At 43.7% G+C, this 26,723-nt stretch overlaps 3 protein-coding genes across 7 annotated transcripts in view; 2 read left to right on the top strand and 1 right to left on the bottom strand.

The window, feature by feature from the left end:
• The window catches only part of LOC135257122 (C-1-tetrahydrofolate synthase, cytoplasmic-like), a 41,373-nt gene extending 26,924 nt beyond the window's left edge, over nt 1–14,449 (top strand). Inside the window, exons 28-29 of one of the 2 annotated variants that reach the window (XM_064339567.1) lie at nt 119–6,458; nt 7,646–14,449. The gene's annotated coding sequence lies outside the window, so the exon portion shown is untranslated. Of the gene's footprint in view, nt 1–118; nt 6,459–7,467 lie in introns of both variants that reach the window. The other variant, XM_064339566.1, reaches the window with a different exon arrangement.
• A 241-nt stretch (nt 14,450–14,690) lies between these two features.
• On the bottom strand, nt 14,691–18,358 carry LOC135257127 (zinc finger and BTB domain-containing protein 25-like). The gene is made up of 3 exons (XM_064339577.1): nt 17,688–18,358; nt 16,643–16,902; nt 14,691–16,093 (listed from the first exon to the last, which is right to left on the bottom strand). Exons 2-3 carry the CDS (start codon nt 16,813–16,815, stop codon nt 14,920–14,922), a joined length of 1,347 nt encoding a protein of 448 aa, XP_064195647.1. The 5' UTR covers nt 16,816–16,902; nt 17,688–18,358; the 3' UTR covers nt 14,691–14,919.
• Nucleotides 18,359–18,657: 299 nt separating this feature from the next.
• On the top strand, nt 18,658–23,935 carry LOC135257126 (zinc finger and BTB domain-containing protein 1-like). 4 transcript variants are annotated; one of them, XR_010330591.1, is made up of 3 exons: nt 19,217–19,352; nt 20,016–22,013; nt 22,492–23,935. XR_010330591.1 is itself a non-coding variant. In XM_064339576.1 (2 exons), exon 2 carries the CDS (start codon nt 20,026–20,028, stop codon nt 21,895–21,897), a length of 1,872 nt encoding a protein of 623 aa, XP_064195646.1. In that variant the 5' UTR covers nt 18,658–18,826; nt 20,016–20,025; the 3' UTR covers nt 21,898–23,935. The 4 variants fall into 4 exon arrangements, 3 of the variants coding, with proteins under 3 accessions (XP_064195646.1, XP_064195645.1, XP_064195643.1); XM_064339576.1 differs by lacking the exon at nt 19,217–19,352 and adding an exon at nt 18,658–18,826 and having other exon boundaries at nt 20,016–23,935; XM_064339575.1 differs by having other exon boundaries at nt 19,021–19,259; nt 20,016–23,935.
• The last annotated feature ends 2,788 nt before the right edge of the window (nt 23,936–26,723 follow it).

Here is a 26,723-nt window from a genome sequence, read left to right as displayed (position 1 = left end):
AGGACCACTTGCATTCTCTCTCTCTCTCTCTCTCTCTCACTCTCTTTCTCTCTCTCTCTATCTATCTATCTATCTATCTATCTCTATCTCTCTTTCTCTCTCTCTCTCTCTGCTACAGCACAGAGTTGTCTGCATTAGAACCAGAGAGACTTCCTCCTCAACGACAGTGCTGTTCTTCTTTCATTGATACCTTCCTGCTGTGCTATACACTGTCTCTAGCCAACTCCCTGCATCCTCACTGCTGGGAACCGGAGACAGACTGGGACTCCATGTGATATCCACACTATATGCATGCCCTGCTATCGTTTTTCTACCATAGACTCTGCTGCCAAAATGCATCTATTCCTGAAGATGTGGATAAAAAAACTGACTACCCCACAGGGAGAAAAACATGCTGCTTGCTTGTGATCGTTTCTGACTGTGTCTCTTAGGCAGAATATAGCAATTTCAGGTCAGGACTGGGCAGCAAACTTCCTTTCTTGAAGTGTCAATGTAATACTGTTTATCTTGTATAAAATAGAATAGGATAACTTTATTTTTCCTTGGGTGAACTTCAACTTCAAGTAGCTGGCATACAAAAAATTAAATAAACAATTTACATAAATTACAGTAAGAAATATAATTGCATAAATTGCATTTTGATATACCTATACTATATTACTATTACTACAAATGAGAAATTAAGAATTCTGTCAAGGACATTCTAGTAAAAAAAATATCATACATAAATTACATTGAACTAAAACACTGAACACAAAAATAAATTTCAGCCTATGCTAAATAAGAAAATTTAATTAGGCATTAAAATGACGGTGTGTTGCGTCATTGATGACGCAAACAGATGTTAGCACAAAACTGTTGAGTATTCGCCTTGTTTTAAAGGTTAGGGACCTAAGCCTCCGTCCCAATGGAAAGATCTCAAACAGATGATTCAGGAGAAGGACCATTATACTTTCTTGAATATGTATACTCTTTTCATATAGTTGTTTAATGGTCCTTTCTAGTCTTCCTGCGATTTTACTACTCTGTAATGTCACACTCTCCAGCTTAGTTTGTTGTTATTTAAGCTGCTAGGATGAAGGTCAGTGCTGATTTAATGATTGAATAATTTTATGAGAGAAGATATGGTCCTTCTGGGAATAAGGACTGACAGTCATTACCACAATACACAAAAGTACTCCTTCCTGCTCCTGACTAAGAATAGACCTCATAATTAAAATGAATAGTATCGTTACAAGCTCTGTGCTTCCTTGCTGACATATAGGCATTACTGTGATGTTTCACATTCAGCAGGGTCAAAGATCTGATCCCACGTGCTTCTGCCTGTCTCCATATTCAGACAGTGTAATTAGACGCCACACAGTTTCAGCGTAGCGTGTGCTTATGCGATCCTTTAAATGTATCACTTAATCCTGATTTTCTGCTTACAGTTCATGTCTGGTTTATTCTTACTGAAGCACAGTTTTTAAAATACTAAAATGTCATCAAGTTATTGCAACTTTTCTATAATGTTACAGTAGGGTCATGCGTAGTTATGGTAAATAACAAAACTGTAGCGCAATTTTGCAAACAAACCCACTAAACTGAAACTTTCCAGCTACATTGTAAATAGTTCCATACTTTATACCAAAGTAAAATGTCTTGAAGACATGTTTGTGACCTGACAAATTCAGGAAAGCAAGATTCCTACAAAAATGGTTCCAAACGCATTACTTGGCTGGGGGGGGGAAGACTCTGGTGACTGGGAAGGGAATTGCATTGTGCTGCTGACATAGTTCACTTAGCCTTTTCAATTATTTGTTTTCTCAGTCATTGTCTGAATCAATAAAAAAAGCCATTGTTGGGGTATAAGGCTTAAGTAACAACCAATGCAATAATTACCAGTGCTGTCTTTGTGTGCACCAAACTGCTGGTATTTCTCCAGTATATTAGCATCATGCCCAGGTCCTTAACAGCATGGGTGCAAATGTAACAAATTATATAATTGAGATATATTTTGCATCTTGCTAATGCGTTTTGGTATCTGTTTCTTTTTGAAATGGAAGTCATGTGTTTGGAGTTTGCCGATTTTGGTAATAATTAAAGCTGAAAAATCACAGGTCTAGAATTAATACGAATAAAGGCAGCACATTGTCATGTTGTAGTTCTGGTCTCTATACCAAGAAAGCACAACACATAGAAAAGGAATATCTTCTCACAGCATTAGAAAAAAAAATGATTTAACATTTATGTTACATATGTAGCTTGTGTATTTTCAGATTTGTCAGTAAAATCTTAAAATACTAACTAAAAGGTTTATTTAGCCTGTCTGCTAAATTTGAGGGGGAAGAAAAGATTCAATTTAGCCTCAATCAAAAATAAAATTCTGTATTTAGGATAAATATAAGAAGAAGAAAAAAAAATGTGATGTGTATTACTTTACATTTGGCACCTCATATTTTCAGATTATATGCTTGATCAAATATAACCCTATGTTCCATTTAATGCATCTATAAATTCCTGCCCCACTACCTTGGTTTGCATGTGCTGGCATGTCATGTGCCACCGAAAGGTCTCTGCATGGCCCTGCTTCAAACTCTCCTCACTGTGGAACTTCTTTTTTCCATGGAAAACTTGTGGATATATTCAAATTCCAAAAGGCATGACCATAAGGTAAATATAAAAGTGCACACTCTAACAAATGCTTGAACCACAAATTGTTTTTGAAGCTGAGGAGGCAAATAACTCAAATAAAAATACATTTTACAAACCTGGAGATTTATGGGGAATCCCATCTAAATTTCATATTATTTAACAGGAATTAAGTCCTGTGTGAAAATGAATTTGCTGCTGGAATGCTGTTTGTGTAAACAGAAAGATATGAGTAAAGATATTTCTCCACTGTCTCTTCATTGATATTCAACGGAGGTGACAAAATGCTCTTTCAATTTAGATATGTTGTGTGGTGCATATCCAGCAAAACATTTATTTCACAAAAACGCATTACTTACAGGATACACAGTTAATGGACTTCAAACTAAGGTCAGTAATTCATGGCTCAGTCTAACACACTTATTTTAATTCAGTCGGTCCACAAACAAGCTAGAAATGGCAAGCAGGTTTCAGCATGTACTGCATTTAGCCACTTTTGAATTTCACAAACATAGGCTTTGAGAGTTATGCAGACACCTCTCATAGAGGGAGGATTAGCATACAGGACAATTTCAAACCTACTGTTATGACTGATTCATCCTACGTGTTGCCCATCAGACAATGAGTATGATATGAAACTTGCTTTCAAAATCATAACCCAAGTCCTTCATACACTGTTGTAACCAGGTACCGTAAATGGTCATCCAGGGCTGATCTCATGAAGAGGAACAGTGCTTCCTTTTCCGTGCACTTTCTTTGTTAGTATAATTGGAACTCAAGAATAATTATTTTAATCTTCACAGAAATCTCTGCAATTCCAAACACCCCAGGGAGCACATCAGTGCACACTGAGTGTTTGGTTTCACTAAGAGTAGATTTATAAATACTTGGAAGTTTCAAAAAACACATCCCTAGATTTTAATTTTTATCAGATTACAGTATTAATGGAGAGTACAATGAGAATTGAGCGAATAAAGGGATTAATAACCAACCTTAAGCTTCAGCAAAAGTTTCTTGCAGATACTGTAAATGCAGACAGAGCCAGAGCATGTTTTTAGAGGTATGTGATATACACAACCTAAACAAAGCAGCAGTGATGTGCCCATCAGCGGCCAAACTGGATACAGCAAACCCTCTGAGAAAATGTCATGGACTGCAGCTCCAATTTTACTCAGAAAAATAAACCAAAGGATCATTAGTTTTACTTCTGCAGGGTCATGTGTTTCATTACTAAGATGAATTTCCATCATTAGGAAGATGCCATCATGATAAGTATGAATAGCCATTAATGTCTTAGTTCAGCTGAGGACAACTTTTTTCAAGGTGGACTAAAAATCAGTCTTCATCTTCACTAACCTAAGGGGATGGGGGATTGGAGCGGAGTGAGGGGTCTAGACCATAGCTGAGGTGTATTGCTTAAATAGATAAAGTCTATAGTGGGAACCGCATATAATTCCATGCTGATGGTAGATATTCTGTACCTTCCCAAAAAGACTTCATCATATCAATTTCCAATCAAATAGCTACAGTGCACTGCAGCAAAGACACCAAGCCCCAGTAACATAGCTATTCTTCATTTTATTGAGTGCTTAGGAGTTTTACAACATGTTTTTGAATGGAATTTACACTTGATTGAAATGCAACACATCAGTCAAGAACACTTAATCTGACTCCTATAATGCTGTCCCACTCAGGTTTTCCAGACATCTTTCCTTTCAGAAGGGATTAAGTAAGGGAGAGTTCATGAGAGTCAGTAGTTGACTGGAGAAGTGAATTGCTAGATATTAACAACTTGTGTGAAAGTCTAATGAGGAATAGTGGGTTTTGAGATATATTTCTGGGGCAGAAAAACCTCAGACATCTAGAATTAATTTCAGTTTCTTCCACCAGAATTCAGGATACACACTGAAATATCCCATCACAAACATATGATTACATCAACTCTGCAAGGCATTGTAAAAGTGAGATAAGTGTTCTTTGGTGTTGCAGTGAAAACACAGCTCGGCACAGTTGCAGAAATATATTTCTGTGGTGGAAAACATGTTTTTCCAGTCAAACCATATAGTCAATTGTTGTGTGGCAATCGACAATCAGAAGAGTCATCCCACCTTATAACACAATTCAATTTATTTAGATCCACCATTGGCAGAGACATGGATAAGATCAATTCCCAGGGTCATGGAAAGAAAATGGTAATTAAGGTACACTGTATGACCAAAAGTATAAGGACATATATATGGACATATATATGGTTTTGGCTAAGCCAATTAGTTCCAGTGAAGACAAATTGTAATGCTACAGCGTACAATCACATTCTAGATGATGCTGTGCTTCCCCAAGAGTTTCAGAATGGTCCTTTCCTGTTTCAGCATGACAATGCCCTCGGGCACACAGCAACATCCATATAGAAATGGTTTTGTCAGGAACAGTGTGGAAGAACTTGATTAGTCTGCATAGAGCCCTGACCTCAACCCCATCTAACGTCTTTGGGATCAATTGGAAAGCCAACTGCGAGCCAGGCCTAATCGCCCAATCAGTGCCCAACTTCACCAATGCTCTTCTGGCTGAATAGAAGTAAATTCCAGCAGCAATGCTCCAACATCTAGTATAAAACCTTCCCAGAAAAGTGGAGGTTGTTATAGCAGCAAAGGGTTGACCAACTCCATATTAATGCCCATTAATTTCATTTTGGATGAAATGTTGGATGTCAGGTGTCCACATACTTTTGGCCATGTACTGTAGTTTATAGAACTGGACTCCATATATTCATGTACTTCATTGGAATTTTCAGGTTTCTGAGACAATTTATAGCTCCATCGGCAAAGTACTGCACCCTCAAATGGAAAATAACATTTATGATAGTCTCAAAATATGAACTAGTCTGAAACAAATTCTGGTGCAGAGGCGTGTTGATGTTGTTGTTTTTGTTGATGATGATAATGATGTTGATGATATTTTTAGTCAGCCACATCAACTTATGCGATACAATGGATGTATACACAAAACATTCCCACAGAGAAGCAAGAATAGAAATCAGGCAGAAAAAAACCTGTGCTAAATAAAACAACGTCACGGGAAAAACATTGCTTAACAATGACCCACAAGAGGAATATTTTCATGTATGAATTGCTATTTTTAATTTTGATTAACAAAGAACAAAAAGATTTTCTCAAATTTTGAAGTTACTTTTCTTAAACCTCCAAGTTGACCTTTCAGCCAGCAATTGCAAAGCCACCCATGCACACCCCCACATACACCTACTTACACATCTGCACACCCCTTATGCCCATGCACACATAAACACAAACACACAATGGGTGGTGTGGTGAGATTTTATAAATCTGCACTGGAAACAGGTTTTTTTCTAACAAAAAACAGAAACGAAAGGCAATACTGTGTTTTTTTTTAAGCACTGGTTCTTGCGCGCTTGGATAGTATTTTTGCAAATTTCCCCACTTTTCATGGTTGGGGACAGGATGCCGGTTTTAATTACTCATACTGCTATCACATCGCTACCTTAAGCCATTTTAGGCAATTACCTGCTGGTCTCCCTGTAGTGTCGTTCTCAATGACGGTATTAAGCATTTCTGGAAACAAACTGTCAGTCCTTAGGTTTCTATGGTAACTGTGGCCGACACCTACCTGCTTGCTGACGACAGCCACCAGCGTGTTTTCAGGCTTGCAGACAAGCGCGTGGTTGCAGAAGACTTTGCTTCTCGGTCCAGTGGGCTTTCACCTTCCGGCGCATTTTGAACTTCGGAAAAATAAAAAAATAAAAAGAAATAAAAAAACACCGTCTTGCAGTAATTTGAGAAGATTACAGGACAGTAAGTTAGCTCATCCTGTTTTATATGTTGTATGTTTTGTTGGAATCGTGAGCAGAGTTTAATTGTCATAATCTTTGATTTTGCTTAACTTCTTATAAACTATTAAATTAAAAAATATATATTACCAAGAATAAACGAATAATTAAAAGCCTAAATGTCGCCAGGGACGATTATTAGCTCATGATGAAATATTTATTAGATTTTGAAGGGTTCTTACGCAAATGGTTTATTTTATTTTACGATGCAAGATAAGAATCGATAACACATAGCATAACTATGCAGTATACAGTGTTGGTTTAAAGCTTCAGTGTGACGTGCGGTGGAAGCGGACAATATGAGTGCATGTCTAGCATTCATCTCTAATTTTAAGAAATGTGTTTTACGGATTTGTAAAAAAAAAAAAAAAAAAAAAATGTTTATTAACATACAGTGCACTGGTTCCATTTTTTAAAAATATATTCACATTTTTAGCACATATGCTTTTAGAGTTTTCTGGTATGAAAAAAACTGGAGAAGGGTATGTCATCATCATACAGTTCATCTCTTATCGTCAACGGTACACAAAGGCAAAATGAAACAAGACATCGCTTAACTGCATGTATCCCAACATGATTGGTAATATATCCCCGAATTTTATGGAACTGGCATTACGTGATTAGGTTTTACTTTTCAAAACAGTGAGTTCTTTGAGCAGGCATATCTGTGCATTAACTGTAGTGATTCATGATACATTTGTTGGATGCTCTTTCAGTAATGTTCTGCTGGAGGGTAAAGTTAAATCTTTTATAGGGTTTTACCATTTAAACAGATTATATATATATATATATATATATATATAGCCTTTAAAAATATGTATACATATACATATCATTCTTGCAATAGCTTCTATTTTGTTGTCACAGTTACTGTGTTCAAGCTTTTTGTATGACACTTATGACACTGATCACCAACCATTGTTGAATTGGATTATGTTGAATTATGATTTATGTTATGTTTTGATTTACTTCAGGTATTTTGATGCTTCTTCCTGACATCGTTATAAAGGAACTAGGGTAAACGCAGTCGGAAATGTAAAATCCCACCCAGAAGAAGTTGTTCTGAATTATAAGCACACTGATGTGTACTTTGAGTTTTTGTTAAGAAGGGAAGACCTTTAAACCTGGTGAAAGTCAGCAATGTCATTTCAGGAGGTCCAAGTTGAACAGAGCCAAGAAAAGGTTGGTTTGAAGAGGAAGCTGACGGGACCTCCAAGGCTGCTTTTGGGCAAATTCAGGGCTAAAACTCAAGGTGACAACGAGACAGAGGCTCAGACTGAGGGACCCGATGACAGGAGTGACAGCAAGGAGCCCGGAATGGATTCTCCCAAAAGCCAGCACGGCAACACGGCAGATGATGGCTCCCCGAGCATCGCCATGGAGAGTTTCCAGAATCTCACCGCCAAGCAGCCGGAGATGAAGAGTGAGCAGGCCCCAGCCGTAGCTTTGGAGGTGTGTTCCACTTCAAAGAATAGTGACGCAGAGGGAGAGGGTCGGGATGATAGAAATACAGTGAAAGAGCGGGCAAAGAAAAGGTCCCGGAGGTGGTTCTGGGCCCCCTCTATGGTCTGCATAAGAAGACGCAGGAGGAGATCTGGTGGGGAACGAGGTGCAGATGGACCCTCCTGTGATGTGAAGACCAGTCTTGCTGGCGAGCTCCTTGTGGATGACCCCACTGGCCCAAGCGAAGACCGCAAGGCCACCATTTTACATTATCAAGGCGATGCTGTCACAGAAGGAAAAGGTGGATTCTCGGACAGAACTGGATCCACCTTGAAAAGACTGATTGCATTTAACAAACGCAAGAAGCCTAAAGGAGTGCATTCGGAACCCGCAGTGCAAAGTGGATCTAAAGCCCGGCTTCACCCAAAAGCTTCCTTCAGGAAAAAAATGGGACTTTTCTTTAAACGTGGAAGCAAGAATTCCCCTACCTCAGCAGAGCACAGGGGCACAACAGCTCCTCTGGACAGAGAGGCCGTGGGACTGCCTCTCCACGGACAAGGAGAACTCAGTGTCCCAGAGGGTGACTGTTCAGAAGCTGCTACAAAGTCAGGGGGTCACCTGACGGTGAGCGTGGAGGTGAGTGCTCTCGGCCAAGGAAGGACGGAAGAGAGAAGTCCCGTGGGAAGCAGCAATAGGGCCGATGGCGGTGGGAGCCCCGTGGGGTTGAGAATGATAGCAGAAGAAATTAAACCTCGGCGTGGCTGTAAGGATGAGCTGGACAGCAGACCTGAGCGGAGACTGAAATCTGACCTTCCCTCAAAAAGTGCTGGTGGCCTCCCACCGCTGATGGAGGAGACCTCTGCTGCAGAGAAAGACTCGGATTGGTCCCCTGATCTCAGAGCAAACCCCCACAAGGATAGGTTAAAGGAATCAGATGCCGGATCTCCAGTGGATGTCACATGTGCTGAGAATGGCAGAATTCCAGAGAATGCACACACACAGGATGCAATGGGAGAGGGGCATTCCTTGAGTGGACTTGGCCTGGAGAGCAGCGTGCAGGATCTCCTTGCCTTGAATGTCAGGGTACACAATGGGATTGACTGCATGGGACACCTCAGCAGGGTCACTGTGCCCATGGACACAGACATTGTGGTTACCAATGGACCAATGGGATCCCCTTTGGAGGACCTTCACCTTGGGGGCAGGTCCTTTCTAAACGACCTCCCTTATTGTGAATCTGGCCCACGGAATTGCGAGGCGCTTCTGGTGCAGACCGCCTCCTCCTTGGTCCAGGCAGCAGTGAAGGCAGCCCTGGACCAACTTGCTGCGGAACTGGACGCTACGGCTGCCAGCGTCCACCAGGGGGCACAAGCGTGTCTCTGAGCCCCTCATTGACTCTGTTCCCTACACCTTAATGAACAGTACTTATTGGGGAGGAACAAACAGGAGGCCAGCAGAAATGTCTTGTGACCAAACACCATACACCTCCCCTCCCCCACGCATACACACTGCACACAGAGCACATCTATCCCTTCGTTTTCAACAAGAAAAGCTTTCCAGCAGTGCCAACAAACCAGTGCATTGTGACTTTTAATAAAATATCCAAAAATGTCAGACAGAAATGAGTACCACGACGGTACAATTAAGGAACTATCCATTATTGTGTTCTTGCTTACTCAAAGGTCATGGGAGGGGAATCTGAGCATTAAATATATGTTGTCATGTTGGTAAGACAGTTTTAAATATAATGGACAGATTAAATTAAACCTAATCATTTATATTTTATTCAATCCATCTAGCGGCTTGTTGTGTTGGAGGCCAGAGTAAAAAAAAAAAACATATTCTGTGATGGCTAGCCAGTGGCAATTCTATTTTACACTGATAAAAAGTGACCATTTAAATGTGTTTTATTCAATTAGTCACAATTGTATCTGAAATGTGTAACCTGTGTGTAACCATTTTTCTCACTCTTAGCAATTGGAAAAGGATCTGAAGTCCATTAGCTATGTAAATGTAAGGTATTTCAGCTGTCAATAATGTGAATTGTAGTCAGTGTTGAAACCGTCAAAATATGGAAGGTTACCTTGCATTTTCTGTAGTTTTCTTCTTATGTGATTTCATCACTAACACCCATAATTACTGCTGAACAGGTTTTGTGGGTTTATGGCCAAATGGCCAACCAGCTGGGCACATGTACGCTCCTCCATATTAAATAGAAAGCAAGACAAGTCTTTTATCAAGTTTACCCTTGAGAATTCTTATCAAAATGGATTCTGTGTTATACCTATTGTAGACCAGTGGCTCTGTTTTACCTTTTTATATTTATCACATGTGTCATATGCATTTATGTCCATGCTGTAAAAAAAATGCATTTGGTGTATTACTGTTCATGAACACTGCTGACAGATTGAGCGAAAGAGACAAGCAACATATTTTCTCCCCAGTCTTTTTATTTCATCAAGGCTTTTGAGACAGAACTTAAAATAGAGAAATGCTGAGAATGACAAAGATCCTCTGGAAGACCTGCGTTTGGTAAATGCCAAATAACACCTTTGTGTTGATTAATCTTCTAAGAAAAAACAACACTTGAGACAGTTGTATGCCTTGCCTGGTGGTTTCAGAGCACTCTTCCAGGGCCAAGGCCTCTAATAATGCATTGTTGATCACCTAGTCTGCCTGAATTTGATTAGGAAATTGCACTGATGCTGACTAAGTATAGTGAAGGAAAGTTTGGCAAATAAATTGCAGTGTTGTAAATAAATTACTACCAATTACAGACCGAGAGAGGAGAAACACTTTAGACATTATATCACATGCACTCACATTCAGACAAACAGACACAACTTGTGATCATACACGTACACAAGCACTCTCACACAAACACTAAAACATTTTTAAATACAGTTGTAAGCACTTAAATGCACATAATATAAAATAGTTAAAGAATTTTTTTTTTGTTTTTTTAAAGGAACACCTTAAGGGGAGATACCACAGGTGAATAGTGAAAAAAATGTTGTTTCATCCCATCAAAATGAGATTTTATATTTTGAATGTGGACACAAATGCAAACATTTTCTGTATTATGATTTTTATTTATTTTTTAGGAACATATGCAAATTGGCTCATGAATAATTAAAAGATGAAATTGCATATTCGTTTAAACACTTCATTTTCTTAGTGGATTGAATCAATCTGTAAAGTAAGCTGGAAAAAAATGGCTGATGATACATTGAATGTAAAACATATAATAAACGGAATATTTACAGATACATAACACACTGTATGCAATTCATATCGGCAAGCTGAGGAGAGTACTAACATTAGAAAAAGCCTTTTAACAACAGAAACCAATAAGATTCTAGTTAATAACTATATTTGAGAAATCATTGTCACAATCTGGAATGATATGCGAGTCAACAGGGTCAATCCTACAGCCTTAGTGACACACGTTTATGAAAGATGCTACCGGAAGCTCATGTTATGCTTGGTATATGGCTGGTATGAAATATTTCAATTAACAATTTAAAGTTGTCTCTGATCATTGTTTCATATATTTTATGAAACAAAAGTTGTAGAAGCTAAATATCATAATCTCTCGAAATTGATCTGTCCAGCTAAAATCACCCTTTTTGCCTGTGGTTCCTCCTCTCAAACGTTGTGTTCAATTTGGTATGCTATGTGGACTTCTGTAGCTGTGGTTATTTTGCCCAGATCTAAAATTGCCTAATTAATCTCAGGCTTAATAGCATTTCAAGCCAGGAAATATAATTTCACTGTCCAGTAATATCCACACATCTCCTAATTAACCAGCTAAGTGTGACACTCCTGTTGATTATGACCTTTTGCATGCAGACAGACATATCTGTCATTTAAAATGCCCTGTTAAGCTGAAAAAAAGTTGGCGTTCATGTTAGGTGAGGGCTTTTTCCTCCAAGTGCCCTGGTAAATGTAGTGCCATGATATAACTGTTCATGTTGCATTTTATTTTCAGCTAACATGTTTCCATTCTGACCATTCGCAATGTTCTGTCTTCCTGTTGTTGCCTAGTGCTCCTGCTTGCACATGTCCATGTTAGCCATATAAATAGTACCTCTATAAATAGTAGTATCTTCTACAATGCTCAGTGAATGTGTCTTATTTGTAAGATTATAAAACTGAGTTGGCAGCATCATCCTCAGCAAGGCTGACAACCCAATATCCAGATTTATGTCCTTCCAACAAACAGATGTTTTCAGTTAGTGGCAGGCTATCGCTTCATAAGCGTAAACATCATCCAACAGCAGGCAGCCTTTCCACGTAGACCGTTTTTATCATTTTTAAATGAGTCAGTAAAATACGCATGTCCATCAGGCCTACGGCTGGTGCTTTTGACTTGGATAAGGAATCCAAAGGAACCATAAACTGGTTACAGCCTTCTGCCACAATCCGTCTTAACTTACAGCATGAAACATGCGTTGCAGATGACTAATCGTTGCCATGACTAGCATTGTGCATGCTATAATGTAGTATACATTGCAGTAAGTCATGTGGCCTACCATCTAATTCATGGATATAAATGTAATATAAAATATTATACAGTATACATACCCTGATTGAATATTGCTGGACCCTATCCCACTGTAGCCTGTTGCTGTTAATTTGTGTGAGCGTACTAGCAAGTCAGTGTACCTTCAGTTTTTTTATGACCACGACATGACTGACACGACTCCACTACAGATCAATCTGCAGTAAAAAGAAGGCTTCAGAAGGGTTCATTTTTGTAATTTTATCCATCCACATATTTGTGTGCCAAAATTAGTTTTTTTTATCTTCTCTGACTCAAAGTATGACACCACAGATTGTAAATCTTGTTTCCATAGCAATTTGTAAGGCAGTAAATCGAGCAGAGTCCAATACCTATATGACACAAAGAGTAAGCATTGTGTGTATAAAAAGATCAGGTTTTAATCTGTTATCACCAACAAAAACTTAGTTGTACTAGGAGATGGCACAAGGGAAACATACATAGCTATATAAGTTAAGAATACTATCAGCAACTGCCAGGCACAACTATCTGGAATAATTTCCATGTTGAATTCAGTATCCTAAGTGCCCAAAGATGCTGCCAGGTTAAGCTGACCAGTAAGACAATATTAATATTTCTCTTTTCGGTCATTCTGCACACCTAACACTCTTTCGTGTATGCACCACAAAGCCACAACTAATGTATGGTGTAAAGCCATTGCGATACGTTGCACATAAGGACCCACCCTGCATCGACGTGTCAGAACATGTCTATTTATTATTTGGTCCTAGCACTCCCTCTAGAGGTGACACAGCCTTACTGCAGTGCAATGAGGAAGCGTGAAGCTTGTAATCACACATTTTCACAATTTATTTCCACAAGAAATGTATTGAACTTATAAAGTAAATAAAGTCTATATATATCTTCCTATGCCCACAGGGGCTCCAAGGGAAGCAATGTGATGCGTTTCTAGTTTTGATTTGCATTTGAAAATATCTACTTTTTTCAAACTATCTGCCTTTGAAGTCACAATGATAAAAAGCTCTTTAAACAGTCAAATATACCCGAACATTGAATTTGCAGAACAAAAACAAGACACAAAAAATTAATTGAATCACAAAGTTGAAATATGAGCTTTTTACCACAATCGTAATTTGTCTGTCCATGTGTGATAAAGTCACAGAAAAAAAAATATTACGCCAATTTCTAAAAAATGAAATTTTATTTGCAAAAGTTTTTTTTGTAATGTTCAAAACATTAACATACATTAGTGTTTCTTATTAATAAATACTTGGACATCCTAATGTATTCTAACAGATGTTACTGACAAATTGCAATAGGTATTGCAGAACAGTGAACTGAAACTACCACAGCAAAAATGACCACACCATTAACACACACTCACAAAGACAATGAAGCAAATTGTAGGCAAGTCTTTTTCCTTGCCCAATCCCAATTGTCTAAATTGACAAACTGCATTTTCTGGATCAGTTCACGTCAATGCAGGCTCAAATAAGTGCTACGTGGGAACAAAAATGTGGTTGCTAAAATCTAAATATGAGGTTCTCAATTCACTTGTATGTACTTTACAGTACAACCATTCCAGTGTGACTATTTTAAATGCAGCAACTACAATTCATCCAGTAACCACGGCACACATATATAGCTGAACAGAGCTCCCTTCGGAGAATGGTATATCATTTAGAAGTACCATGAAACCCATTCATGAGTCACCAGGGAAGTATGCTAAACAGCAATCAAAAATAGAGCAATGGATGTGATAGATAAGGTCCACAGTATGTGTATTTGTCAGTAAACCCCTTTACCAGTTTGAAATTTGAGAATATACTTTCTCTTAAGGGCGAACATTTTAAAGATTTAAAAACGGCTATTTATTTATTTGTGGGTGCCCAAAAAGGAGGTTACTAAGGCAAACTGTAAAGTACTGTTGTAAAACTGCGATGCCTGCATATAAATATCAAATAAATGACTAAGTGTGTTGGGACATGTCCATGACTTTCATGTTAGTGTGTTTTCTTCACAAATCTTTGAAGTGAGCTGTCCACTCACATACCTTACCGGTCTCATTTTACTTGTTTGTTACAATAATTCCCTTTTCAAAGGCCAGAGACAGATTTTCTTGCCTATAACGTAAACACACAGTGTACCCAAACATAAATATGTATTTTCAATAAATATTAGCTGCTCTTCAGTCAGATGAGATTACAGTTGTACTGTAGCCCACTGCTGTTGTATCTCAGACCCTCAGGTGATGAGAAAAAAAGAAAAGAAAAATGCTGACGTTGCCAAGAGCTTTGACAATAGCAGACCAGGGCAGGGACGGGTGTGAATAGTGTCACATGACAAGATGTAAAGGCTACAGACAACGAAAGAGAAACATGGACGGCAACCACCGAGGACGATCCCAGGAGGGGAAGCCGTTTAATTTTTATTTTCTCTCTTTCCGTTTTGTTTCCCCCTACTCCACAACGAAAGTGTCAATGCTTTCCTGGGAGACCTCGGAGTCCAGGGAGTAGCAGGAGCTGCCATTGTCCGGGACGTCCCTGGGGGACTCCTCCGCGGCCAGCTCGGCCTGGCTCTCGCAGAAGTGCTGGGAGGCCTGTATGAGCTGGCTGCAGAGCCGGCTGTAGCGGTGGTAGCGGGAGCCTCGGCCCGTGTGGCTGTACATGTGCTCCTGCAGCTGGCTCTTATGGGCGAACCGGAGGCCGCAGACCGCGCAGACGATCCTGCGCTTGCGTGAGCGGGGGCTGCCGCCGCCGCCAGCGCCGCCGCCTCCCCTCAGCTCGGCCGCCAGCTCCTCGGCCAGGGCCCGGCTCTGCCGCAGCGCCTCCTCCAGGCTGCCGCCGCCGGACCCCGACTCCGACTCCCGCGAGCCGGGGCTCCTCCCGCCCAGGAGGCGCTCCCCCGAGCCCTCCAGCTCCTCCAGCTCCTCGCCCGCGCCCTTGGACGCCTCCCCGGGGCTGCCGCCGTCCCCGGCGACGCCCCCGGGGGCGCCGAGGGGGGGGCAGCCGGTGGCGCGGGCGAAGAAGTGCCCGCGCGGCCCCTGCCGGGCCTCGCTGCTGTCCCGCGAGCTCGGGCTGGGGCTCTTCAGGCCCGGGGAGCGGGTCGCTCCCGCACCCCCTGACCCCGACCCCGCCTCCTCCTCCTCCTCCGCCGACACCTCCATCTCCACCTGCTCCTGCTTCACCGTCACCGCGGCGACGGGGTCCTCCCCGCAGGCCACCGAGGACACCCTGCGGAGCTCCGCCCCGCCGCACCCGTCGGACGACGCCCCCCCGGGGCCCGCGGACGGGGCCGGCTGGGCCCGGGAGCGCTCGGACCGGCCCGTGCTCCGCCCCCCGCCGGGGCCCCGCCCCGGGGCCCCCTTCGGTCCCGGGCCCTCCTTGGCGGCCGACTGGGACGAGATCTGGATGCCGTAAAGGTTCGACATTTTGAGGGCGTCTTGGGCAGCAGCGTCCTGGCCCCCGTCGCTGGGGTTACGGCGCAGCTGGTAGGCGTGCAGGAACTTGATGCCCTCCTGCAGCCGGCTGGGCTCCACCTGCTGCTTGGGCCCGGTGCCTGTGTACATGATGTGCAGCAGGTAGCTGAACACGTCCGGCTGGATGTCAGTGGGCTGGATCTTGATGCATTCGCTGTGGGGGACGAGAGGAGAAGCAGGAGATGGGACAGGGGACATCACAGGGACGTGGATTCAATGCCTCAATCTCAAATTGCCTAAACTTTTTACAGTACCCTCTCGAATCTACAGCTCACCAAAAGACATTATTTGTTTTATTCTATCTCTGGTGAGCAAGCAAGGTTTCAAGACTAGACCTGATCACTATAAAAACAAAGGAAATCACTTATTGATGATGCCAAAAAATAACGGCAACTCTGCTTACCTTTAAAATTTAGCTCTCAGCTTTTCATTTTCTAATCAGGCTGTAAGAAGTTTGCTGAACTAAAACAAGTGTGTCTTTGCCTGACATCTATAAGATTGTAATAGGCATCAGTTTTCAACTTTTAAAACCACTTTCCATACAATCTTTTTGTAGCCCAAAAGTCTCCGTATGACATAAAAAGGGGGTTATGATAACAAATAATAGAACTGTCCTATGGAATCATTTTAATATTATACATACATTGCTATAGCCATATTTATTCATTATTGCCTTCGATTAATATTCTGCACAATATCTGACCTGGACTGGTGGATGAAAATCATTTTGAAGTAGTTGGAAAAGGCAGCCAAGACAGCACGGTGAGCTTTGAAATAGACGTTGCCGATGGCGACGGTGCAGTCGCACAAGAAGCCGAACTCCCTCTGGATGTTCAGCTGTTGCAGAAGGAACAAGCTGTGGCTGGACACTTCCATGGCGCCCTTAGTCGCCACTCCCAACCTCGATGATCCGTGGCTTTTCGCTCCTCTGACGCGTTAAACCTGGGTCAATCGGATCGCCCCCTGCTGGTCAAAATGCGAAATTTTTGTATTGCAGTCAACAGAGCCAGCTGTTTTCATCTGGAATGAGCAACCGCATGCTACTGCATTCTCCTGCCTTTTCATCAGTCCTGGCCACATTGTTTAGCTGGCTCAATTTGCATTTGTATTAAAAGGTTAAACAATTAGAAGTATTAGAAATGTCGGGTAAATATGACAAAGTGGATGTTTTCTTCATCCCATTAAGTTGTCTCAATTTCTTTATTAAACTTTTTTTTGCGGGGTAATTAGCGGTTCATTCTTTAGGTAGCTTGCAAGGTGCATCAATCTTCTTCCGGTCTGCTAAAATATCAATTCAGGAGAGTGGCGGTCGTATTTATGATATAGCCTACTAGCCTAAAGAGCACCCCGCATAACGTGTCATACCAGACAATAATCACAGTTGAAGCATCAAATGCAGTTTACGTCGTCAATGTACATAGGCCTGCTACTTGACAAAATTAGCGCCATTTCCCCTTGCATGCATGTATGCATTCCGGTTCAAGAAATGCATCACCTATCAATATGATCTGCATGGTTACGATAGGTGCTCAAATTTAATTTTTGCCAACTCGCGATAGCTAGCCGGCCAAGCTAATTTCAAGACTGCATCACATCCATTTTTACGCGTCTGAACTGAATAAACTGTTTCTTGCGGGAATTAAAAACAGCGTGTCATGCAACCCCGGTCGTAACTGAACACGATTACGAACAGTGCAGAAAATAGCAAAAGGTGTTCATTCGCATCGATTATGCAAAAGCCCTCTTACCGCTTATGTACGTAAATAGGTTCAGATTAGTATTTGTTGCTGCAGGGTAGTTCCCGTTCGGTCTCGCGCTCCTTCCTGCGCGACTCTAAGCTCAGTTTGTTGTCTATCACGTGACCACATTTGTTTCGCTGTGCACACAAAGGTGGAACATTTACCTGTCTGCATAAAGTGATGTTCCGCAACACCAGCAACTGTACTTCCAACATGTTGTGTTGGAAGCTTTATTGCGTTGTTTTAATGTGTTGTGAAATTAAGTGGGAAACTACTACATGTTCTGGGAATTTGGTCAAATGCTTTTCTTGGAGTTAGGCTACTAACAATATGTATTACTTTCCTGCGCGACTCCAATCTCAATGTGTTGTATATCAAACGACCACATTTGTTGCGCTATACAGACAAAGGTAAAACATTTACCTGTGTGAGAAAAGTGATGTCACGCAACACGAACAACTGCACTTCAAACTAGCTATATTTGAAGCTTCAATTAGCTGTTTTCATGTGTTTTTCGGAAAGTACAAATATGTTCAAGGAATTTGGTCAAATGCTTTGCAAGGAGTTACTAAATCATAAAAGTAGGCTATTGTTATACATACGCCACAGCAAGCAGCAATTTCTCCCGTGTTTAACTTCGTGAATTTTAGCTGCTTTTTTGTTATTTTAAACTTCCACATAGAACCAAATAGGTTAATTCTCACAGCAAGTGGACTGGCAAAATAAAGCACTTAACCAATACATTGCTAGCGTACAACATTTGGTGTTGACAAACGATACGAGGCTATAATTGTCATTATTTACCATTAAACTTGAATCATGTACATATAGGCTATTGAAAATTACGCGCTATGTTGGTGTCCTGCAGGCCAATAATTGTGACAGATGTTCAGTGCCCTTCTCTTCGAGCAGTTTAAACCAGCTTCGGAGGGCTGAATTTTCGTAGGAAGGGTTGGACCTGGAACAGACTGACACAGACTCAGTGCGGTAGATGAGTGTCTGTGCGGAAGTGCTTCGAAACGCGCTGCAGGAGTGGTCTGCCGTCGCGACAATTCTCATGCTTTACGCTAAAAAATAAAGACCAAAATCTCAGGTCACAAGCATAATCTCAGATATTCTTCTGAAGGACTCGGCGCTCCGTATTAGTGGTGAGTATCAGCCACGCGTTTCTTTGAGTAGGCTACGACTATTTCTGTATGTGCGCAGCCATGGCTCGATTGCTTTTATTATCGCTGGGTGGCCGTTTGAATGCGAGACCTCACAGTGTTGTAGGTTAGCTCCGTCTCGGGTTTGCTGTTACTTAGCCTACTTTTATAAGGTACTAGCTATTGCTGTTAGGTATGCTGTAGATTTTAACGGGGTTGACTGAAAAGGTTCAAGTACACGTTAACAAGCACAGTTTGATGACTTTTGGTGTGATTGACAGCCACAATGCCCGCATGACTCCATCGTAGTACAGGCCAATGGAAAGGCGTGGGAGGGACATTTAACCACATAGCTTGTGAAGACGTCAACAATGAGTATCAACAAAGGATGAAATTAGCCAGCCTTAGGCAGGAAAATGCGTGACTGTTCTGATAGGTAAAGATAGTAAATGCCATTTAGAAGCACGTGGTGTGCACGAAAAAGTGTTATAAGGTGCCATGTGCCATTTCATTGTCACGGAAGTTCGATGTACGGTTTTTTTTTTTTTAGCTTGTATATTCTGTTAGCTGGCAATCTGATTAAACAGCCGGGTAGCAAGCTGAGGTCGATATGGTAGCTTAACTTGAAGCTTGATCGATTTGGAGTTTTTACTAAATCATCGTGATCTTTGACAGTGTCAGTGTTTCATTATTGCCAGGCACGGCATCAGACAGACGTACAGCAGGCAGAATTACCTTGCTAAACTAGGTTGCTAGCTATCTACGGTTTTTGGTTTTGTAACCGCTGTGTTTCTCTAAGCACCACAAGATGGAAGGCGGAAGTAGAGGAGCAGAGTATCTGCTTTAGCGCGACTTTTTTGTGCAATTGAGCGGTTCCGAGTAACTACCGCTGCACAGTAATGTCGCAAACATGAAGCAAAAAAGGGAATCCTGACAGAAACTACGAGTTAAAAAAAAACCTCAGTGACAGAATTAAGTGTGGCCACTGTCTGTCATAAATTTAGACCTTTTCTAAAGTTAGCCTACTACTTGTCTGTCTAGTAGCTTTTACGAAATATGATGTGTAACACTCTTGAACTAACATAAAAAAGCGTGTTCTTTGAGGATTAGCTGTTGCGCTACATCCTAGACAGCAGGTTATTGTGAGTCACATTGTTGTGAAGAGCCCCCCATTTGTTTTCCCGACTCACAGGGAGGCGGATATGCCAGGCAGACGGCAGGTAATGACGCGACCAAATCACAGCGAGCACGTCCTGCAGCAGCTCAATAACCAGAGGGAGTGGGGCTTCCTCTGCGACTGCTCCGTTGCAGTGGGGGACGTGGACTTTCGGGCCCACAAGGCCGTCCTGGCAGCCTGCAGCTCCTACTTCCGGATGATGTTCATCAAGGACCAGCGGGCACGCCTGGACCTCAGCAACATGCCGGTCAGCGCCGAGTGCTTCGACCTGATCCTGCAGCTGATGTACCTGGGTCGGACCCTGACTGAGCCTGGCGACTTCGAGGAGCTGAAGGTGGCCATGGCTTACCTGCAGATGTACTACATCCCCGACTCCCCGGAGGACCTTAAGGGGAGCCAGAGCGCTAATGCTAACCTCCCTCCGCCCCCCTCCTCCTCCTCTTCCACCTCCTGCTCGTCTTCCTCCAGCTCTTCCCCGTCCTTGGGCCCGGCGGAAGCCAAGATGATGTTCGGTGTGCGCCTGTACGAGCAGCCGAGGCGGGGCAGCGCGGAGGGCGAGCGCCTGGTCCAACGCACGTTGGCCCCCACGCCCGTCCTGCTGGGCCCCGCGCCCGTCTCGCAGGGCGTCGCCAGGCCGCCCGCGGAGGAGGCCATGGCCACACCCCTCGCGCCGAGGCCCGCGCCTGCGCCCGTGCCCGTGCCTGTGCCCGCACCGGCGGACGGGGCGACGGATCGACCCTGCGACCTGCGGAAGAGGCCCCCTGGGCGCCGGGCGCCCGCCAGGGAGCGGCCCCGCTTCGGGCGCACCTTCACCTGCGACGACTGCGGCTTCGTCTTCAGCTGCGAGAAGCTGCTGGTGGAGCACGGCCTCACCTGCACCAACCGCAAGGCCTTCCAGAGCCCGGAGGCCCGAGCCCGGGCCCACGGCGCCCCCGCCTGGGCGGAGGGCTCGGCCTTCGAGGGCCCGGAGGGGGACGACTGGCGCGAGCGCGGCCCCGACCCCCTCGCGGAGACGCCCATAAGGTCGGTGGGGACGGGCACCGACAGCGGGCCCGCCAGGAACGGCGGAGTCGCCGTTAAGGTGGAGCTGGAGGAGATCTCCACCATGGACGGCGTCACGGCGGTCCGGGTGGGAGAGGTCGGGGAGGACGGCGGCCCGTCGAGCCCGCGGTACATGGACGAGAAGCACCGGTGCCCGTTCGGCCGAGGGGACGAGGAGCCGGGCGCGGAGGACGGCGGCCCTTTCGAGGGCCCGGCGCCGGTTAAGAGGGAGGAGCCGGGCTCGGAGTGCGAGCCCTGCGAGCTCTGCGGCGCGCCCCTGGAGGAGGAGGACCGCTCGGCCCACTACATCTCCAGCCACCTGCCCCACATCTGCGCCTGCGGCCGCTGCGGCCGGGTCTTCGTCCGGGGCCGCCAGCTGCAGGAGCACGCTGAGCGCTGCGGGGAGACGGGGGACGCCGCCGTCGCTGCCGCCGCGGGGTCGCCGGCGGAGGCCGACGGGCGGGGCTGGCCGTGGGGCTCGCGGGAGGAGGTGGAGGAGGAGGAGGAGGAGGAGGAGGGCCTGCCGGACCGCGGCGGAGCCAGCAGCGTCCGCTGCCCGCACTGCGGCCTGCCGCAGGAGAGCGAGGAGGCGGCGGTCGAACACGCCGCCCGCTGCCCGGAGCAGGGGGCGGCGGCGGCGAGGCGGGCCGCCCGGGCCTTCCGGCACAGGCCCGGCGCCGGCTCTCACAGGAAGGGGCTGTACCAGCGCGGCGGCCCGCCGGAACCCCGCTACAGCCGGCGGCTCCTGCGGGACAGGCAGCTGCGTCCGCGCGGGCGAGACGCGTCCCGCTACTGCTCGCCCGCCGCCTCCGCCCCGGGGACGCCTCCTTCCGGCGTGACCACCTGCGCCACGTGACCTCCCCACCTGCCCGCCCGCCCTCCCTCCACCCGGCAGCACCGCCTACCTGCTGTGATGTCACAGCCTCCCCCCAGCACTGTGACCAATCCCACCAATCCCACAGACAAGCACCTGTAAGCCTATGATCCACATTAGACACGGAGACTTGCTCCAATTCCTGACTAAATCATTCCTTAGTGTTTGTGCACCCACACGTGTTAGTTTCACATTTTCCGGAAGCCATTAAAATGTGTAAATGGTTGTATTCACAGTAAACACCAAAAATTGCTTGTACAAAGTACAATTATGAATTGTATGTATAATCAAGTAAAATGTGTTACTTTCTTTTGGGACACTAGCGGCCTGAACATTCTGTACACATTATAATGTAACCGCAGTTATTTGTATACATTCCTGATGGCGCAGGGCAAGTCTTGTACTGTTACACAGGAGGCAAGAAGCCAACTGGGGTTGTCTACTGCTAAAAGACTAGCAGTTACTCGTGATGGCAATTACTGTTGTGTTCATGAGTCCTCATATTTTTGTTTTAGAGATGTTTCATTGTCAGAACGTGACAGGATTTGGTCTATTAATACACTTTTTCTTTCCCAGTCACACAGTTACCTGGATGGATATGGATCTTCACCTTTTCCTAGCATCAGAAAATGTACATCGTGGCTTGTGGAACACAGAAAAGAACAGATGCCGTAGTGTCAGGCACTATTCTGTAGCACACAGAATCTTTTGCGTGAGACGTTGTTTTTCTGTTAGCGTACATGTGTTTGGCAGACGAGTCAGTTCCAGTGGGTTTATAAGAGCGACAACTACAGAGGGCAGTTGACAGTAACAGTGCAAACAAGCAGTTCTAGAATAAAGTGTACTTTCAGCATAATTGAATATACTGACAACAGACCCTGTATTAAGTGCTAAAATGCCTAAGGGAATTGGATTGAGGGAGGCAAGATACAGTCTGAAATATGGTGTCTACAAATCTGCTATCCAGATGGCTGTTGTCCTGGCCAAAATGTTAATGGGGTTAGTTTTCCCTTTGAATTTATTCCCACACACAATCCAAGTTCTCTTTTTCTGGCAGAAGAAATGGTTTTCATTTGATTCCACATCACAATGGGATCACGCTTGATTCTTCATTTTAGCGAGGACGATGTCCGTGTGCTCTGATCTGATTACACCTGGCAAATGATAAGCTGTAAATTTAGCCCGGTTAGAGATGTGTACATTCTCCTATCTGGAAATCGGTTAAAGTCAACGCTGCACCCCCCGACCTAACGAAGAACACTACTATTTATGTGAATTTGGCTAGCAATGCACCAAAACGAAGCACAGCCAAAATAATTCTGTTTTCAACAGAATGTCTTTCAGCTACCCATTGAAATAGTATGCGTCAAGATATGCACATTGTTGTCCTTTGCTCAGCTTTGTTCAGTCTTGTACTGTCTGCAATACCGATTTTGAGCGAGTTCGGCCTTCGATTCAGCTCGAACCAAAGAGCCAAGAAATGGTGACATCACTCACGAAGAGCAATGTTTCGCCACTAGAGGCAATAGAGAGCAAAATGTGTAGCAGACCACTTACAGCCCTACAATGCCTCTTTGCTTGTTTTGTTGTTTCAGCCCCTCTGCAAAGTGCCAGGTCGAGCGCTCTGCCGCAGATGTGTTCTAGGGACAGCGTGTTTGTTTACATTAAGACCATGCAATGTTGGCCCCATATGTCAAAGAATATAAAGATTGACTGCAACTGGAACCAAACTAGTGAATGCTAAGTTTTTCTGTTAAATCTTTCATTGTGTTTTTTTTGTTCTCTCCCATTCCTCCTACATTTTGTGATTGTTTTTACCAATGTTATAACTGGTGATGTGATTATGCTTTTTTGTTATTGTAGTTGCAGTTATTGGATCCATGCTCTTCTTAATATTTTTTTTTTAGTGATGTAGGTGTATAAAATAATTTTTCCACCTATAAGGTCGACAGTTTTTGAATAGTGGAGTTTTGTTTTCTTTTTATCATATGGAATAAATATTCTAGTATGAAAAATGAAAGCTTCTTTATTTCTCAAGCTGTTAACAATTGTCCATTTGTTTACTTAAACAATAGCTATAGGAAACCTGCTTGTGCGTCTTCGGTCAAATAAGATTGAAGGCAAGTAATCAAAGGCAGTGATATTCATGGCATGAATGGAGCCAGTCATGCTAACTGGGAGTGAATACATATAGTGGACGCGTAGCCTGGTTCTCACATTCCTTACCTAAATGGGTGTTTATGTGCGTGAATTGCTTGTTAATTTAATGTACCACATGGTTTGTTGCTTCATTCCAGTACATACAAACTAGGTTGGGGAAAAAGTAAAACGTCACAATGACTGCAATTCTGGGAAGGGTTTTTATTTCAACCCGACAGCAGTCGCTGTTTGCAGAAGCCTTTTGCTCGACGGGCATAGCCCAAGTAGCTCTGAGGATCCCTTTTTCTATTAATTCTAATCTAAAATGAAGTAGAGTGCAAAAGGACACCAGTGGAATTGGAGATGGTATTCCTCCATTTAATATCGTTTTTTGTTTGGATCTATTTCTTATAGTACATCAACCTGAGACTGCTGCTCTCAAGGAAAGAAGTAACAACATTTATGTATGCTTGTGAATAAAGGCTATAAAGTGACTCTGCTCATGAGTACAGCCTCCTAAAACATAATGGGCCTCATTCACAAAACGTTTCGTAAATTATTCTTACTTTTGGTCTTAAAAATGTTCCTATGAGAAAACTAAGAATCATGACACGTGCAGGCATTTTGTTTTCGTGCATGTCCCAGGTGTGTGAGATGATTAATGCTGGCTGTGTAAATGTTATGCACAATCCTGTTCATGAATCATATTATTAGCATAAGGAAACAGCCATGAACAAATACATATAAGGAATAAATGATGAATGCGGAAGTGTTCTTAGTGTTCTTACACGCAGTTTGCAATCTAATGTGATCGTACACATGTTTTGTGAATGAGGCCCAATGTTCCTAGGCAAGCTGATTTGGAGTTACTTAAAATGTATTTTCTTGCTTCCACTGGTTGTCAGATATGCTCTTTGTTGCACGTGAAAAATTTCTGGGCCATTCAAAAACATACACTAAAACAGAAATAACTTTTTTTTTTTTTTTTAAAGAACTGTGCCTTTATCGTCTTATTCCTCTCAAAATGTCAGTTTTTTGTCCATCCTTCCCCACAGCATATTTCTGAGCTGCGCTCATTGAAGGCGCTGTCAACTTCAGCGCCTCTCAATGATGTTTGATACTCATTGTCCAAGCTCAGGTGTACAAGTAACACCTGCTGACTTACAGGGATTCATACTCCTCATCTGCACACACAGGAACAGGAACCTTATCAGTGGAAATGGTCTGTGTCTGTTGTTTGAATGGTGATGCATCTTAAGAAATTCTTCAGAAATTGGAGGAAGACCAGATTTTACCACTTGGGGGCAGTATTGAGCTGCATTGTGGCTGAATCACCTCTATAAAAAAGAGCCATTCTGTAATACCATGTTTGGGTACAGAGTGACAGACCTTCCATCCTACTTCCCTGAGAGAGCAGAGTGGAGACAAGTCACTCTGGCACTAAGCATTTATCTGCAGGCGGTCTGTTTCCCAAAGACTGTAATTTGCGACATAGCTCAGGAGGTAAGACCGATTGTCCGGCAGTCGGAGGGTTGCCGGTTCAAACCCCGCCCTGGGCGTGTCGAAGTGTCCTTGAGCAAGGCACCTAACCCCTAACTGCTCTGGCGAATGAGAGGCATCAATTGTAAAGCGCTTTGGATAAAAGCGCTATATAAATGCAGTCCATTTACCATTTGTGCGTGTTCTGTTCATCGATTTCTATGAGCTGTCTGACTTGTGTTTCTTTGTTCGTTGTCACACAATGTAACGGACATGGTAATAAATCATTGGGATGAGCAAATTTCATGTTACGTTAAATGCGTTTAAAGCTTGACAAATTTGAGCACTTCACAAAATACTAATTGCCATGTATTTTCAAGGCTGCAAATTGTTTATTTTTTCCCTACAGATGAAAATGTGAAATTATGTAGAAGTACACATGCTTCAAACACATATGCCACAAACCCTCACACAGTTTTTTGTACAATTGCTTTCCCTTTTGTACTATTTCAACAGGCTTAGGAAATGAGTATTCATGCAAAAATGTCTGTCTCCGCATTGAAGCCCCCCGTCCACTTGAAGGTGCGGCACAGAAAATCCAAACAATGGAAACGGCTCTCCTACATCAAGCACATTGCGTATAGCTGTGAAATCCCCCTCCCCCGTTCCCTTGATTTGACTTTTCTGAGATGAGTAAATTGAATCCTGCGTGTCCAGAGTCGTTTCACGGCTGTCACGGCAGCCGAGGTGATGAAGACGTCTTCGCTGCGATCGTAGCCGGCGCGGACTCCTTAATCGTTCTATTTGTTTCATTTATGTAATTCCCCAGGTGTTGCGGTGAATGCAATCAGCGATGAAGCACTCACTGTACCTGCTTGACCTTTTTTTTTTCTTTTTTTTTTCGCGGGGGGCGGGGCCTGGTGTGCAAATTACATAAAATGGTGGCTGTAGGTCATCCACGTTTCAGCATCATCACCCTTTGCTTCGCATTAGTGTGCCACAGCGTTTCAAGCGCAGTGCCACATTATCGGTGAGAGGTGCATCGTGGGTCTGATCAATGGCCCCCATCACCGCGGGAGCCTGACACTGATTAAGTGCTCCGCAGAATCGAGCCTTGAGATCGTGCCAAACGTATATATATCAGCATGTCTGACGCAGGCTTTGCACGGCCTACCGGAGTTTAAAATGCC

Source organism: Anguilla rostrata, chromosome 6, assembly GCF_018555375.3.
Source record: "Anguilla rostrata isolate EN2019 chromosome 6, ASM1855537v3, whole genome shotgun sequence".
Taxonomy (NCBI): Eukaryota; Metazoa; Chordata; class Actinopteri; order Anguilliformes; family Anguillidae; genus Anguilla; species Anguilla rostrata.
Note: the sequence above shows the minus strand (reverse complement) of the source record. Positions and strands in the feature narration are given on the sequence as shown.